Here is a 13898-nt window from a genome sequence, read left to right on the forward strand (position 1 = left end):
CAGGTGAGCTTATCTACTCCCACAGCAGTTCCCATCAACATGTCAACTCCACAGCTCCGCTCAAGGCTCTGTCATTGCCTGAAGGCCAGACCCATGCTGAAAAATGTGGGACAACACAGATGTCCAAAACCAAGGGCAACACGGTTCCCTTCCTATGTTCTCTTCCATAGGTGTTAAAAAATCACCATTCACACAGTCACCCAGGATGGAACCTCAGTTAATTCCAACTCCTCCTTAGTTAATTCCAACTCCTGCTTTTAGGGGTGGAGCCAATTGGTATCAATTCTTTCTAACACTGAGGAAGGTTACTTCTTTTCAACTCCCTCTGCCCTGTTTTAAATCGCCTAGTCAATCCAAAAAAAATGTTTCCTAATAGGTTTCCCTGCTTCCACTCTTACTAGCTCTAATGCATCTCTCATACCAAAATAATTTTTTAAAACATCTCATTACCTCACTCTCAGCTTAAAAACCTCCCCACCATCTACGAATAAAGTTCAAACTCGTTAAGGCCTCTGGTGCTTTCTTCTCTCACCCAAGCTACTACTTCCAGACTTTTTCCCAAGACTCACCTCTTGCTTCATGGTCCCTCTACACTATCCTGCCCGCATACACACACACACACACACTATATATACATATACACACACACAAATGGACTACTTTCGTTTTTCTTTAATTGAAGTATAGCTGAAGTACGATGTTGTGTTAGTTTCTGGTATATACCACAGTGATTCAGACACAAACACAGGTTCTTTTCCATAGTCTTTTCCATAACGGTTTATTACAGAATATTGAATACAGTTTCTGTGCTATATATACAGTAGGATTTTGTTGTTTATCTATTTTATACCTGGCAATGTGTGTACCTGCTAATCCCAAAGTCCTAATTTATCCCTCCCCTATTTTCTTCCCCCTCTGGGAACCATAAGTTTGTTTTCTATGTCTGTGAGTCCGTTTCTGTTTTGTAAGTAAGTTGATTTGTATCATATTTTAGATTCCATATATAAGTGATATCATATGGAATTTGCTTTTCTGATTTACTTCACTTAATACGATAATCTCTGGGGTTTCCCAGGTGGCTCAGTGGTGAAGAATCTACCTGCTAATGCAGGAGACACAAGAGATGCAGGTTTGATCCCCGGGTCGGGAAGATCCCCTGGAGGAGGAAAATGGTAACCCACTTCAGTATTTCTGCCTAGAAAATTCCATGGACAGAGGAGCCTGGCAGGCTACAGTTCATGGAGCCACAGAGAGTCAGACACAACTGAGCCACTAAGCACACACTATGATAATCTCTAGGTCCATCCATGTTGCTAAAAATGGCATTATTTCACTCATTTTCTGGCTGAGTAGTATTCCATTGTGCATATGCATGGGCACACACATCATCTTCTTAATCCATTCATCTGTCAGTGAACATTTAGGTCGCTTCCATGTACAATGGACTACTTTGTACGTAGCTGATGCGTCCCTACTACAAAGTATTTTTTTCCTTCTGCCTCCTCTCCTCTCCACATCCTTCTCCATTTGCCTAAATCATACCCATCCTTAAAAAAACCTCTTGCAATTTCCATAACTAGAATTCAACCTTCCTGTATTCCTATTATCTCTGACTTACACTTATCATTATAGCATTTACCCTTACAATGTCATGCAATTATTTTGTTATACACATCTTTTTGACCCAATAGCAGATAACTCTGTTTCTTGAAATGAATATTTGTTAAAACAGAAGCTCTAAGCCCACTTTGTAAACAGAAGCAATGATGTTGGCAAGTGAAGTTATATCACTGTTTCACTAACGCTTAAAAAAGAGACACATAAATATACAAAAATTAACTCAAAATGTGTTAAAGACCTAAATATCAAGACCCGAAACCGTAAAACCATTAGAGGAGAACATGTAACAATGGAATAGGTGATGACTTCTTGCAGATGGAATCAAAAGCACAAGGAACAAAAGAAAAAATAGACAAATGAGACTACATCAAACCTAAAAACTTCTGTGCAGTAAAGGGAACAATAGAGTGAAGGACAACCTATGGAACAGAGAAAGTATTTACAAACCATACACTAGATAAGGGGTTAATGTCCAGAATAAAGAACTCTCACAATTCAATAACAGACAAAAGAAAAAAAAAAAAGAGTATGATTAAGAAATGGACAAAGGACATGAATAGACACTTCAAAGAAGATAGGCTAGTAAGTACATGATAAAATGCTCAACGTCACTAATTATCAGGGAAATGCTAATCAAAACCACACAAAATCACCTCAAGCCCACTGTATGGCCACTCTGAAAAATTAGTAAAGAGAGACTTCCCTGCTGTCTCAGCAGCCAAGACTCTGCACTCCCAATGCAGGGGGCCCAGGTTCAATCCCTGGTCTGGGAACTAGATCTCACATGCCACAACTTAAGAGTTCACAGGCTCCAACTAAAGATCCCTAATGCTGCAATGAAGACTGAAGATCCAAAGTGCACCAACTAAGACCCGGCACAACCAAACATATATATATATATATATATATATATATATAAATAATTTTTTTTTTTTTAATTAGAAAATAACAAGTGTTGGCAAGGATCTGGAGAAACTGGAACCCTTCCTTGCACACTGTTGACAAGATTATAAAGTGGCTGCCAGCATGGCAAATAGTATAGCATTTCCTTAAAAAATTAAGAATAGAATTACCATATAATCCAGCAATCCCAATTCTGGGAACATATACAAAATAATTAAAAACGGGATCTCAAAGAGCTTTTGGCACACACCCATGTTCACGACAGCATTAGTCACAAAAGCCAAGATGTGGGAACAACCTAAATGTCCACTGATAGATGGACACAGTGTATATATACAATGGGACATCATTCATCCTTAAAAAGAGAAAATTCTGTCATATGTTAAAACATGGACAAACCTTGAGGACATTATGCTAAGTGAAATAAGCTAAACACAAAAGACAAATATGGCATGATTCCATTATATAAAGTAACTGAACTCAAACAGAAAACAGAATGGTGGCTGGCAGGGGGTGCAGGGAAGGGTAAACAAGGAATTTTTACTCAGTGGGTGAGTTTAGCTTCAGTCATGCAAGATGAAAAAATTCTACAGACACAGTGCACAACAGTTAGTAAATAGTTAACAGTACTGTGCTATACATTTAGCGACTGTTAAGAGGGTAAACATATGTTATGTATTTTTTATCACAATTTTTAACAAGTCTTCCCCTTGGTGGGAGAAATAGTCTTAGACACAGAAATAAAAATAATTCCACATTTTGAGGCTATAAATGGTAAGTCTACATTTTTGAGTAAATAAATGGTTCAATATCATACAATACCAATAATAAAACTTGAAATATTTTCCCTATATCTTACTGCTTTAAATCCTCAGTTTAATATGTTTGACTGTACATGACTGTTAAGTAGCATAAACATAAGCAAACAGTCATTTAAAATTTCACACGGAAGCTGTAAGAATGAAAGTGATTTTTCCTGTTTTCAAAAGTAACCTTGCACACAAATTAAAAAAAAACAAACCAGTTTCTTAAGACAGAGGTTTCAGAGTTTCTAACACCTAATTTCTAATAATGCACTATTATAGTACTTAACTTTCTGCCATAAGGGTGGTGTCATCTGCATATTTGAGGTTATTGATATTTCTCCCGGCAATCTTGATTCCAGCTAGTGCTTCCTCCAGCCCAGCATTTCTCCTGATGTACTCTGCATATAAGTTAAATAAGCAGGGTGACAGTACACAGCCGTGACGTACTCCTTTTCCTATTTGGAAACAGTCTGTTGTTCCATGTCCAGTTCTGACTGTTGCTTCCTGACCTGCATACAGGTTTCTCAAGAGACAGGTCAGGTGATCTGGTATGCCCATCTCTTTCAGAATTTTCCACAGTTTATTGTGATCCACACAGTCAAAGGCTTTGGCATAGTCAATAAAGCAGAAATAGATGTTTTTCTGGAACTCTCTTGCTTTTTCGATGATCCAGCGGATATTGGCAATTTGATCTCTGGTTCCTCTGCCTTTTCTAAAACCAGCTTGAACATCTGGAAGTTCACAGTTCATGTATTGCTGAAGTCTGGCTTGGAGAATTTTGAGCATTACTTCACTAGCGTGTGAGATGAGTGCAACTGTGCAGTAGTTTGAGCATTCTTTGGCATTGCCTTTCTTTGGGAATGGAATGAAAACTGACCTTTTCCAGTCCTGTGGCCACTACTGAGTTTTCCAGATTTACTGGCATATTGAGTGCAGCACTTTTACAGCGTCATCTTTCAGGATTTGAAATAGCTCAACTGGAATTCCATCACCTCCACTAGCTTTGTTCGCAGTGATGCTTCCTAAGGCCCACTTGACTTCACATTCCAGGATGTCTGGCTCTAGGTGAGTGATCACACCATCGTGATTATCTGGGTCGTGAAGATCTTTTTTGTACAGTTCTTCTATGTATTCTTGCCACCTCTTAATATCTTCTGCTTCTGTTAGGTCCATACCATTTCTGTCGTTAATCAAGCCCATCTTTGCATGAAATGTTCCCTTGGAATCTCTAATTTTCTTGAAGACATCTCTAGTCTTTCCCATTCTATTGTTTTCCTCTATTTCTTTGCATTGATCGCTGAGGAAGGCTTTCTTATCTCTCCTTGCTATTCTTTGGAACTCTGCATTCAAATGGGTACATCTTTCCTTTTCTCCTTTGCTTTTCGCTTTCCGTCTTTTCACAGCTATTTGTAAGGCCTCCTCAGACAGCCATTGTGCTGTTTTGCATTTGTTTTTCTTGAGGATGGTCTTGATTCCTGTTTTCTGTACAATGTCACGAACCTCTATCCATAGTTCATCAGGCACTCTATCAGATCTAGTCCCTTAAATCTATTTCTCACTTCCACTGTGTAGTCATAAAGGATTTGATTTAGGTCATACCTGAATGGTCTAGTGGTTTTCTCCACTTTCTTCAATTTCAGTCTGAATTTGGCAATAAGGAGTTCATGATCTGAGCCACAGTCAGCTCCTGGTCTTCTTTTTGATGACTGTATAAAGCTTCTCCATCTTTGGCTGCAAAGAATATAATCAATCTGATTTTGGTGTCGACCATGGTGATGTCCATGTGTAGAGTCTTCTCTTGTGTTGTCGGAAGAGAGTGTTTGCTATGACCAGTGCGTTCTCTTGGCAGAACTCTAATAGCCTTTGCCCTGCTTCATTCTGTACTCCAAGGCCAAATCTGCCTGTTACTCCAGGTGTTTCTTGAATTCCTACTTCTGCATTCCAGTCCCCTACAATGAAAAGGACTTCTTTTTTGGGTGTTAGTTCTAGAAGGTCTTGTAGGTCTTCGTAGAACTGTTCAACTTCAGCTTGTTCAGCGTTACTGGTCGGGGCATAGACTTGAATTACCATGATATTGAATGGTTTGCCTTGGAAACGAATAGAGATCATTCTGTCATTTTTGAGATTGCATTCAAGTACTGCACTTCAGACTCTTTTATTGTTGACTATGATGGCTACTCCATTTCTTCTAAGGGATTCCTGCCCACAGTAGTAGATATAACGGTCATCTGAGTTAAATTCACCCATTCCAGTCCATCTTAGTTCACTGATTCCTAGAATGTTGATGTTCACTCTTGTCATCTCCTGTTTGACCACTTCCAATTTGCCTTGATTCATGGACCTAATGCAGAAGGCAATGGCAACCCACTCCAGTACTCTTGCCTGGAAAATCCCATGGATGGAGGAGCCTGGTAGGCTGCAGTCCATGGGGTCGCAAAGAGTCAGACATGACTGAACAGCTTCACTTTCACTTTTCACTTTCATGCATTGGAGAAGGAAATGGCAACTCACTCCAGTGTTCTTGCCTGGAGAATCCCAGGGACGGCGGAGCCTGGTGGGCTGCCGTCTACGGGATCACACAGAATTGGACATGACTGAAGTGACTTAGCAGCAGCAGCAGCAGCATGGACCTAACATTCCAGGTTCCTATGCAATATTGCTCTTTACAGCATCGAATCTTGCTTCTATCACCTGTCCCATTCACAACTGGGTATTGTTTTTGCTTTGGCTCCATCCTTTCATTCTTTCTGGAGTTAATTCTCCACTGATCTCCAGTAGCATATTGGAAAGTGAAAGAGGAGAGTGAAAAAGTTGGCTTAAAGCTCAACATTCAGAAAACTAAGATCATGTCATCTGGTCCCATTACTTCATGGCAGATAGATGGGGAAACAGTGGAAACAGTGGCTGACTTTATTTTTCTGGGCTCCAAAATCACTGCAGATGGTGATTGCGGCAATGAAATTAAAAGACGCTTACTCCTTGGAAGGAAAGTTATCACCAACCTAGACAGCATATTAAAAAGCAGAGACATCACTTTGCCAACAAAGGTCCGTCTAGTCAAGGCTATGGTTTTACCAGTGGTCATGTATGGATGTGAGAGTTGGACTATAAAGAAAGCTGAGTGCCGAAGAATTGCTGCTTTTGAACTGTTGTGTTGGGGAAGACTCTTGAGAGTCCCTTGGACTGCAAGGAGATCCAACCAGTCCATTCTAAAAGAGATCAGTCCTGGGTGCTCACTGGAAGGACTGATGTTGAAGCTGAAACTCCAATACTTCGGCCACCTGATGCGAAGAGCTGACTCATTTGAAAAGACCCTGATGCTGGGAAAGATTGAGGGCAGGAGGAGAAGGGGATGACAGAGCATGAGATGGTTGGATGGCATCATTGACTCGATGGACACGGGTTTGGGTGGACTCCGGGAATTGGTGATGGACAGGGAGGCCTGGCATGCTGTGGTTCATGGGGTCGCAAAGAGTCGGACACGACTGAGCGACTGAACTGAACTGATAGTACTTAACTGGCTAAATAGTGTTATAAAATCTTTATTATACACTGCTCAGAAAAATCTATTAAATAAAGTAGACGTGCCAAGAAGGTCCACTATTCAGACCTTTAGAAATCATTTTCAACTGACTGTACCTCAAAAACTCAAACTGTACCTAAAATAAGAACTAGATACACAGGAATAACAAGGACTTGCAAATCTGGCATACAAATATTCACTGGTGTGCTTACTATGTGCCAGATACTGTTCTAAGTCTTATTGTGTATCATCAATCCTAACAAATTTAATCTTACAATAAGTTCTATAGGACTACTACTATCATTTTGTCTTAGAAAAACATGGAAGCACAGAAAAGTAACCTGTACAAAGTTATAATCAGTAGAACCCAGATTCACTGCAATCTTCCTTAACTGCTTCTAATCATACTTCTTCCCCTGAATCCTTAATATATTTATAAAATGGACTCCACCTTTCTTATAAAACACTGCCCCCTAAACACAGGAAATATCTACAACCAATATAGGAAATTCCAAAACGGTAGCTCTAATAACTAGTAATTTATCACCCAAAAAAGCTCTTTTGGATGGACCAATTCATACTGAATATAAGGATCAATTCATATTGAAAAAGAAAGATATCTATGATGGACCTATACATTTATATGTTTTACGTTTACAAAGTCCCCTTCCCAAACTCCAAATAACTGACATTCTCTATTCTTTTGGGTACAATCAACCAAAAGGCAAAAAACGAGAGAGCTTGTAATTGAAAAAAGAAAAACACTTAATAAACTTAGTATGCAGATTAAGTCATTAGCTCATTGCCATATGAACACCAACCTTGATAATGCCAGTTTTTATAATTTACATATGTTTTCTAGAAGTATCCCCAAAGTAATTGTGTAGATCTGTCCCAAAGTCAAAGAATACATAACCACAAACCCAACAGGTGACAAATTTTTATTAAAACAGTACAACTCCCCCCAAGAACACCATCTCTAGAGGATTCCTTTACCAGTTTCCTTTCCTACTGCACTCTCCCTGCCTATGAATTTGCAAATGTTAATGACACTTAGAAAACTCTTTGTAAAGTGGTATTCTAAAAAGAAAAATCTGAAGTTACTTTTACAGTACACAAAGCACATGAATTCCAACTCTATTTTTAGCTCTTGACAAAAATAATTGAAAATATTACTAAGTAAAAGCTGCTATTTTAACTTTAATTTTGAAAATGACATCATGAAACACTTCTATCAAAAACAAGGAATACAAGAATTTCCACGGTGATTAAGTACACTTTATTCGATTCACAGTTACTCTGTGTTCCTTGAAAGGCTGGCCTGGAACCAACAGGTAAAACACAAAAAGGCCAACACTGAGCATCATGCCATAAAGCAACTTCCTGCCCTAACACTAAGCTCTGCTTGGCGTCAGGTATTAACGGGAAGGCTAGAGTACTATTACAGGAAGAAGGTGACTGATACCTAAAGCATCTTCCCACTACATCATGATGACCTTTGGACTTACCTGTGTTTTCGCAGATACGTTTCTAGTGTTTCTAAAAGACAGCTAGAGTCAATTAAAACTACTTCATCCCTGCATTCTTGGGACATTAGTTCCCATACGTCCATCCAACAACCTCTGCAGAAAGAAACAAATCTTAGTGAGATGGAGGAATATATAACAGAAAATCATTTAAAAAAGCTGAGTAAAGGAGTGCTTGATTTTACCTGGCTGTTCCCTGGAAAGGTCCATAATGGAAAATGATCCTACACTTGCTGTCCTTCCTGTGGTCTTCACTACTCCTCTTATCTGTACTTAACTTCTCTGAACTGACACTGCTACTGCTCCCTTCACTGTAGTACAGTACAGTACAAAGCTTAGTGACACTGAGATAATCTGAAGGAATAATTTCTATAGTCTAAATTAAGATCATGAACTCTTTAATACATTAAGATACATTAGTAGGGTAAGTTTGCAAGTTTGTATATAATTACATGTTTACTTTAACCGTATTAAAATGTTATTTATACAGGAGCTCATATCTCTTTACACAAAAACGTGTGCTCAACTATTACGTTTACTTGATAATAATTTAACATTTACATTTATCAAGATAGTAACTGGTTAATATACTAAGCATTTTATGAGCAAATCTACTCGGAACGTTAAAGTCAAAAGGGCTGAAAAAATTATAAAATATTTTCACTTCTATACACAGATCAACCTTCCACAAATTGAAAATTCTAACAAGTGTTGATCTACTTAATGTGATTTTATAGCTAGCCCATGGCAACAAAATTCTTATCTACCTTCACATTTACAAGTAGCTGGGAAAGTCACAGATTAATCTAATTATAGTAAATAAAATTCTACATTTTTGAAAATAAAGATAGCATACTAAGATGAACACTTTACACAGCCTAAATTAGTAGTACTACACAAATAACTTTTTAAAAACTTACTAAAAACTTCCCAGACTCTCCCTCCCCCACAGGTTTCAATGTGGCGCTGGTCACGCATTTTGCTTTGTTGCAGATGTACATTCCAAGATAAATGTGTTTCTATTTTCCATTCAATGATAGTCTTCTTGATTTTTCATGATTCTGAACAACTGGCTCCTGCCTTTTCTTCTGCCAGGTTTCACTAGTCCTAGAAATTCATTACCTGGGATGCTTGAGATGGAAACACTTCTCAATCTTTCCTTAACCTACTCTCTATAGCTAAATAGGTATTTCTCAACCCCCTGCCCACCGTATAAGGTCAGATATACAATTCAGCTCCCTAGTCCCATCTCACAAGGGCTCAAGAAAGGATTAACGGTCCTTGTTTTTGAAGCAAACACCTCAACACCTGCTCTGCCTTGCATGTTACATCCTTCTACTCTCATCTCCCAAATTTCCAATTTTCTAATTATGCCTGAGTGATACACATAACTCTCAAATTCTCAGTATTGATAAAAAGGGCTGGGGAATGACTATTATATCATCAGAATGTGAAAGCATTATTCTAAAATGACTTGAAAATTCTATAACTCAAATCAAGATTTTATCTGTAATCTCTTCAAATCAAATGTCTTTATACCAATTCTTCCTATCAAGATCAAGCTTTCTGAAAAAGGAAGTCTTTTCACTTCTTTGTTCTACTTCCATACTTTCTACTGACAGCTTAATCCATTAAAACCCTGCAATGCATGCATTTTCCTACACATTCTGATCTGGATTCTGATCCATTCGACTACAGATCTGCTCATCAAGATCACCAATTATCTCAGTGTTGCTATATCCAATGGACTCTGAGGTCCCTGATAACTCAGCAACCTTCAACACAGCTGACCAAGTCCCTGCCCCCCAAAACACTCTTTTCCCGTGGTTTCCTCCTGCCTCTCTGGCCACTCTCTCAAGTTTCTTTAGACTTATTCTTTCCTACCATTAAACTGAAGTCCTCAGCCTCCTTTCTGTTACCCTACTCTTCCTCTAGGTGATCTTATACAGCTGACCACTGAACAACACGAGGCTGAACTGTGCAGGTCAACTTACACATGGATTTTTTTCAATAGTAAATACCAGAGCACTACACAATCTGCAGTTACTGAATATGAGGCTACGAAGGAACCATGTATAATATATGAAGTGGCCAACTAGAAGTTACACTCAAATTTTCCATTGTGTGGAGGGTTGGTGCTCCTAATCCCTGTGCTGTTTCAAGAGTCAGTGGTACATCACTCATCAGCTACAGGCCTACAACCCGGGCCTAGACCTTTCTTTCAGACCACACACTTACTCCCAGACAATAACTTGGGTGTGCCTGTATGAATATGAGAATACTCTAAGAAAGACTGAACTGGATTGTTACTATTGGTTAGGCTAAAACCTAATTAACTGTATTATACCTTCCCCTGAAGAAAATGAAAGGGGGGAACAACAGTGGAAAAATACAAAAAGTCATAGTAGCACAGAATGGCGGTGACCATCCAAAGTGGAGAAGGAGAATTCTTGGCTAAGCAGACTATACTCTCTGATCAGCTATCCACGTGGCATGGGGAATAACTGAAACTACCTTAGGAGGTGTTGCTTAAGATCAACTAACTCCACTCACACTGATTGCATAATTCGGCAAACAACCTTCCAAAACATTTGGCTTCCTATGTGGTGGGGCTAGAGCTGAAGTTGGATGTGAAGTCTGCGGAGGTTTGTTTTTATTTCTAAGCTGAAACACAGGCAGACACAGCTATATGTCAATTTAATGAAAGTAGATAATCGATGAAGCAAAGTCAAGGAGAACAAGAGAGCAGTGGAATCCAGAGCAAAAGTGGAAGGACTGGTCTTTGTAGGAAGGTAGCAATGAGTACAGATGTTTACGATGTGGGGTAGCTCTTGCTTTTCAGCTCCTCAATGACAAACATTCATAATCAAGAAACAGAAGGCAGCCTTTGTATTGTATCATACTGCTCTGTGGTTTTAGTCAACAGGTTATTCAGATAAAAGTTACTATCTAATGAAAATCAGACTAAATTCTGCACTCAGAGAGTCAGGAATTCTTTAAAGATATTGGTAAATCAGGTATGTGAAATAATTATCCTTAGATAACCATTTGAGGTTGTACAGAGCTTTACTGCATTTAGAGTTCTCACATTTAGAAATCATATGTGTGATTCTTATGTAAATCTTGATTCTAACAAATCAATGTAAGAAGACACTTTCAGAGAGAATTGGTGAACATGAATATGAACTGGGTATTGGATTATTAATGTTAAGCTTTTGTTAGGTGCTATAATGGCACTGTCATGAAAGAAAATTTCACTGTATTTAGAGATGAATGTAGTAGTAAAATAACATGTCGGGAACTTGCTTTAAAATACTTCAGCAAAGGAAAAGGTGAACAAATGAAATAAATGTGGCAAATCCTGATAACAACTGAGTCTGGGTAAAGGTATTTGGGGGTAATAGGGTCCTTGTATAGTCTCTCTACTTTTCAATGTGTTTGACAGTCTTCATGCTGAAAGTTCTAAAAGTTTTTTGTTCCTGAGTATGGGGGGAAAAAGATTATTAACATACCACCACCTGGTAATCCAGATCTTTTTACCAGGGAGGAAAATGTCAACAATACTAATGAGATGTTCAAAAAACTAACTTCTAAAATTAATTCAGGAGCACAGTTTTACATCATCCCATTCTCCCCAAAAGTTACTTCTTAGAAACTCTCTTCAAATTCCATGACTTCTCCTTACCACCCACCCCCAACCCCAAGCAATTTTGAAGAGGAAACTGTGACACTGAGCTGGGAGAAGGGGGCGGCCTTGGGCACTGTAGCACCTAACCAAGAAGAAAACTGCAAATTAGTTACATAAATTCACATTGCTTTAACTAACTCAAGGGGTTTTTGTGTAAATCCTTGATAAATTATTAGGGAGACCTAAAGACAAGAAAGACAAGAAAAATAATTTATACATTACAACTATTACATAGGTTAAAGAATGATACCACTACTATGAAAAAATTAATATTGGCTTCATAAATTTACACAAAGATCTCAACCTCCCTTCTCTGAAACATATTTAATACAAGGGAAAAAAATTTTTAGAAGTCAAACTTATACTGAGACTCTATATAGACCCAATGCATAAAGAACTAGGAGACATATTTATTTTGACCAATTATATGGTGTTCTATTTTATAGTGTAAACAATTAATGAAATAAAACTAGCATTGTTTCTTCTCTCTTTACCAAATAGGATCAACACTTATAATCTTAACACTAACAAAGTATCTTGATAATCAATTCTACTTACCCCAAAGGTTTTGGTTTGTGCGTATCTAAGGAGTGCAATTGACATCTCTTGTTCTTTTTACTTTTGGGAATAGCATCTATCATGTCATTTAGTTTGGACCTAAATAAATAAATAAAAAATAAATAAACCATTAAAGGTCTCATTAACATTAATTTTTCTTCATAATTTTCAAAATCTTTATGCCCTTTAGTGAGAAGTATATTTAAAGTATAACATACATATCGCTTTAAAAAATTCTCATTAAAGGAACTCTAACCCAAGAGTCTATACATTTTTATTCCTACTCCATTCCCAGACTATCAGAATGTTGGAGGAGGCCTGCTCTATTCAATATACTCTTTCCTTTAGTCTGCGTCCGTCTCATTCATCCCTGCATCTGCACTGTATCTAGCAGTGTGCCTGGCACTCCAATGTTTTATCACTTATTGCTACCTGACACTCAGCCATACTCCCTTATCCAAACAATAGATATCTAAACTTATACTATCCTTGTGAATTCCCTGGCGGTCCAGTGGTTAGAACTCTGAGCTTTCACTACCAAAAGCCCAGGTTCAATCCCTGCTCTGGGATCTAAAATCCCACAAGCTGTGCAGCATGACCCCCCTCCCCCCCAAAAAAGAGGGGGCAGAGGTTAATTAAAAATAAAATAAGCATGGAATTCCCTGGTGGCTCAATGGTAAAGAATCTGAGTGCGAATGTAGGAGACATGGGTTCAATCCCTGTTCTGCTAAGATCCCACATGCCATGGAGCAACTAAGCCCATGAGCCATAACCATTAAGCCTGTGCTCTAGAGCCCGGGAGCCACAACTATGAAAGCCAACATGCCCCAGAGCCCGTTCTCCACAAGAGAAACCGCTGCAATGCGAAGCCCATGCACCACAGCTAGAGAATAGCCCCACTTTCTGCAACTAGAGTAAAGTTCAAGTAGTAACGAAGACCAAGCACAGCCAAAAATAAAAGTAATTGTTAAAAGTCCTAGCTCATATATCTAATAAGTTTTTAAAAAATAAACATACATTATCCTTGACGAAGAGTCAACAAAAATTTTATGCAAATATAGAAATATATAATGCTAAATATCCAAACCCTGAATCCAACCAATAAGCAAAGCTTGTCAACTCTTTAATATATCCAGAATTAGATCATTTCTCATCACCTCCACTGTTATGACCCTCGTCCAACTCGCCTCTCTAGCTTAGTCAATTGCAACAGTTGGCCTCCCAACTGGTCTCCTTGCGTCTACCCTTTGCCTTTACCTTCTACGTTTCACTTA

The 13898-nt window shown here is 38.4% G+C and overlaps 1 protein-coding gene across 50 annotated transcripts in view; it reads right to left on the reverse strand.

Annotated features, from left to right (window-relative positions):
• Positions 1-13898, reverse strand: part of GGNBP2 (gametogenetin binding protein 2) — a 37162-nt gene that overhangs the window by 9735 nt on the left and 13529 nt on the right. For 30 of the 50 annotated variants that reach the window (XM_081584934.1, XM_081584951.1, XM_081584933.1 and 27 more), the window contains 3 exons: positions 12625-12723; positions 8564-8689; positions 8361-8474 (listed from right to left, as the gene is read on the reverse strand). In XM_081584934.1, the coding sequence (XP_081441060.1) occupies positions 8361-8474; positions 8564-8689; positions 12625-12723 (339 nt within the window). The remainder of the gene's footprint in view (positions 1-8360; positions 8475-8563; positions 8690-12624; positions 12724-13898) is intronic. The other 20 variants (XM_081584957.1, XM_081584956.1, XM_081584954.1 and 17 more) reach the window with 1 other exon arrangement.

Source organism: Giraffa tippelskirchi, chromosome 3 (genome assembly GCF_054371585.1).
Source record: "Giraffa tippelskirchi isolate mGirTip1 chromosome 3, T2T-mGirTip1v1.2.pri, whole genome shotgun sequence".
Lineage (NCBI taxonomy): Eukaryota > Metazoa > Chordata > Mammalia > Artiodactyla > Giraffidae > Giraffa > Giraffa tippelskirchi.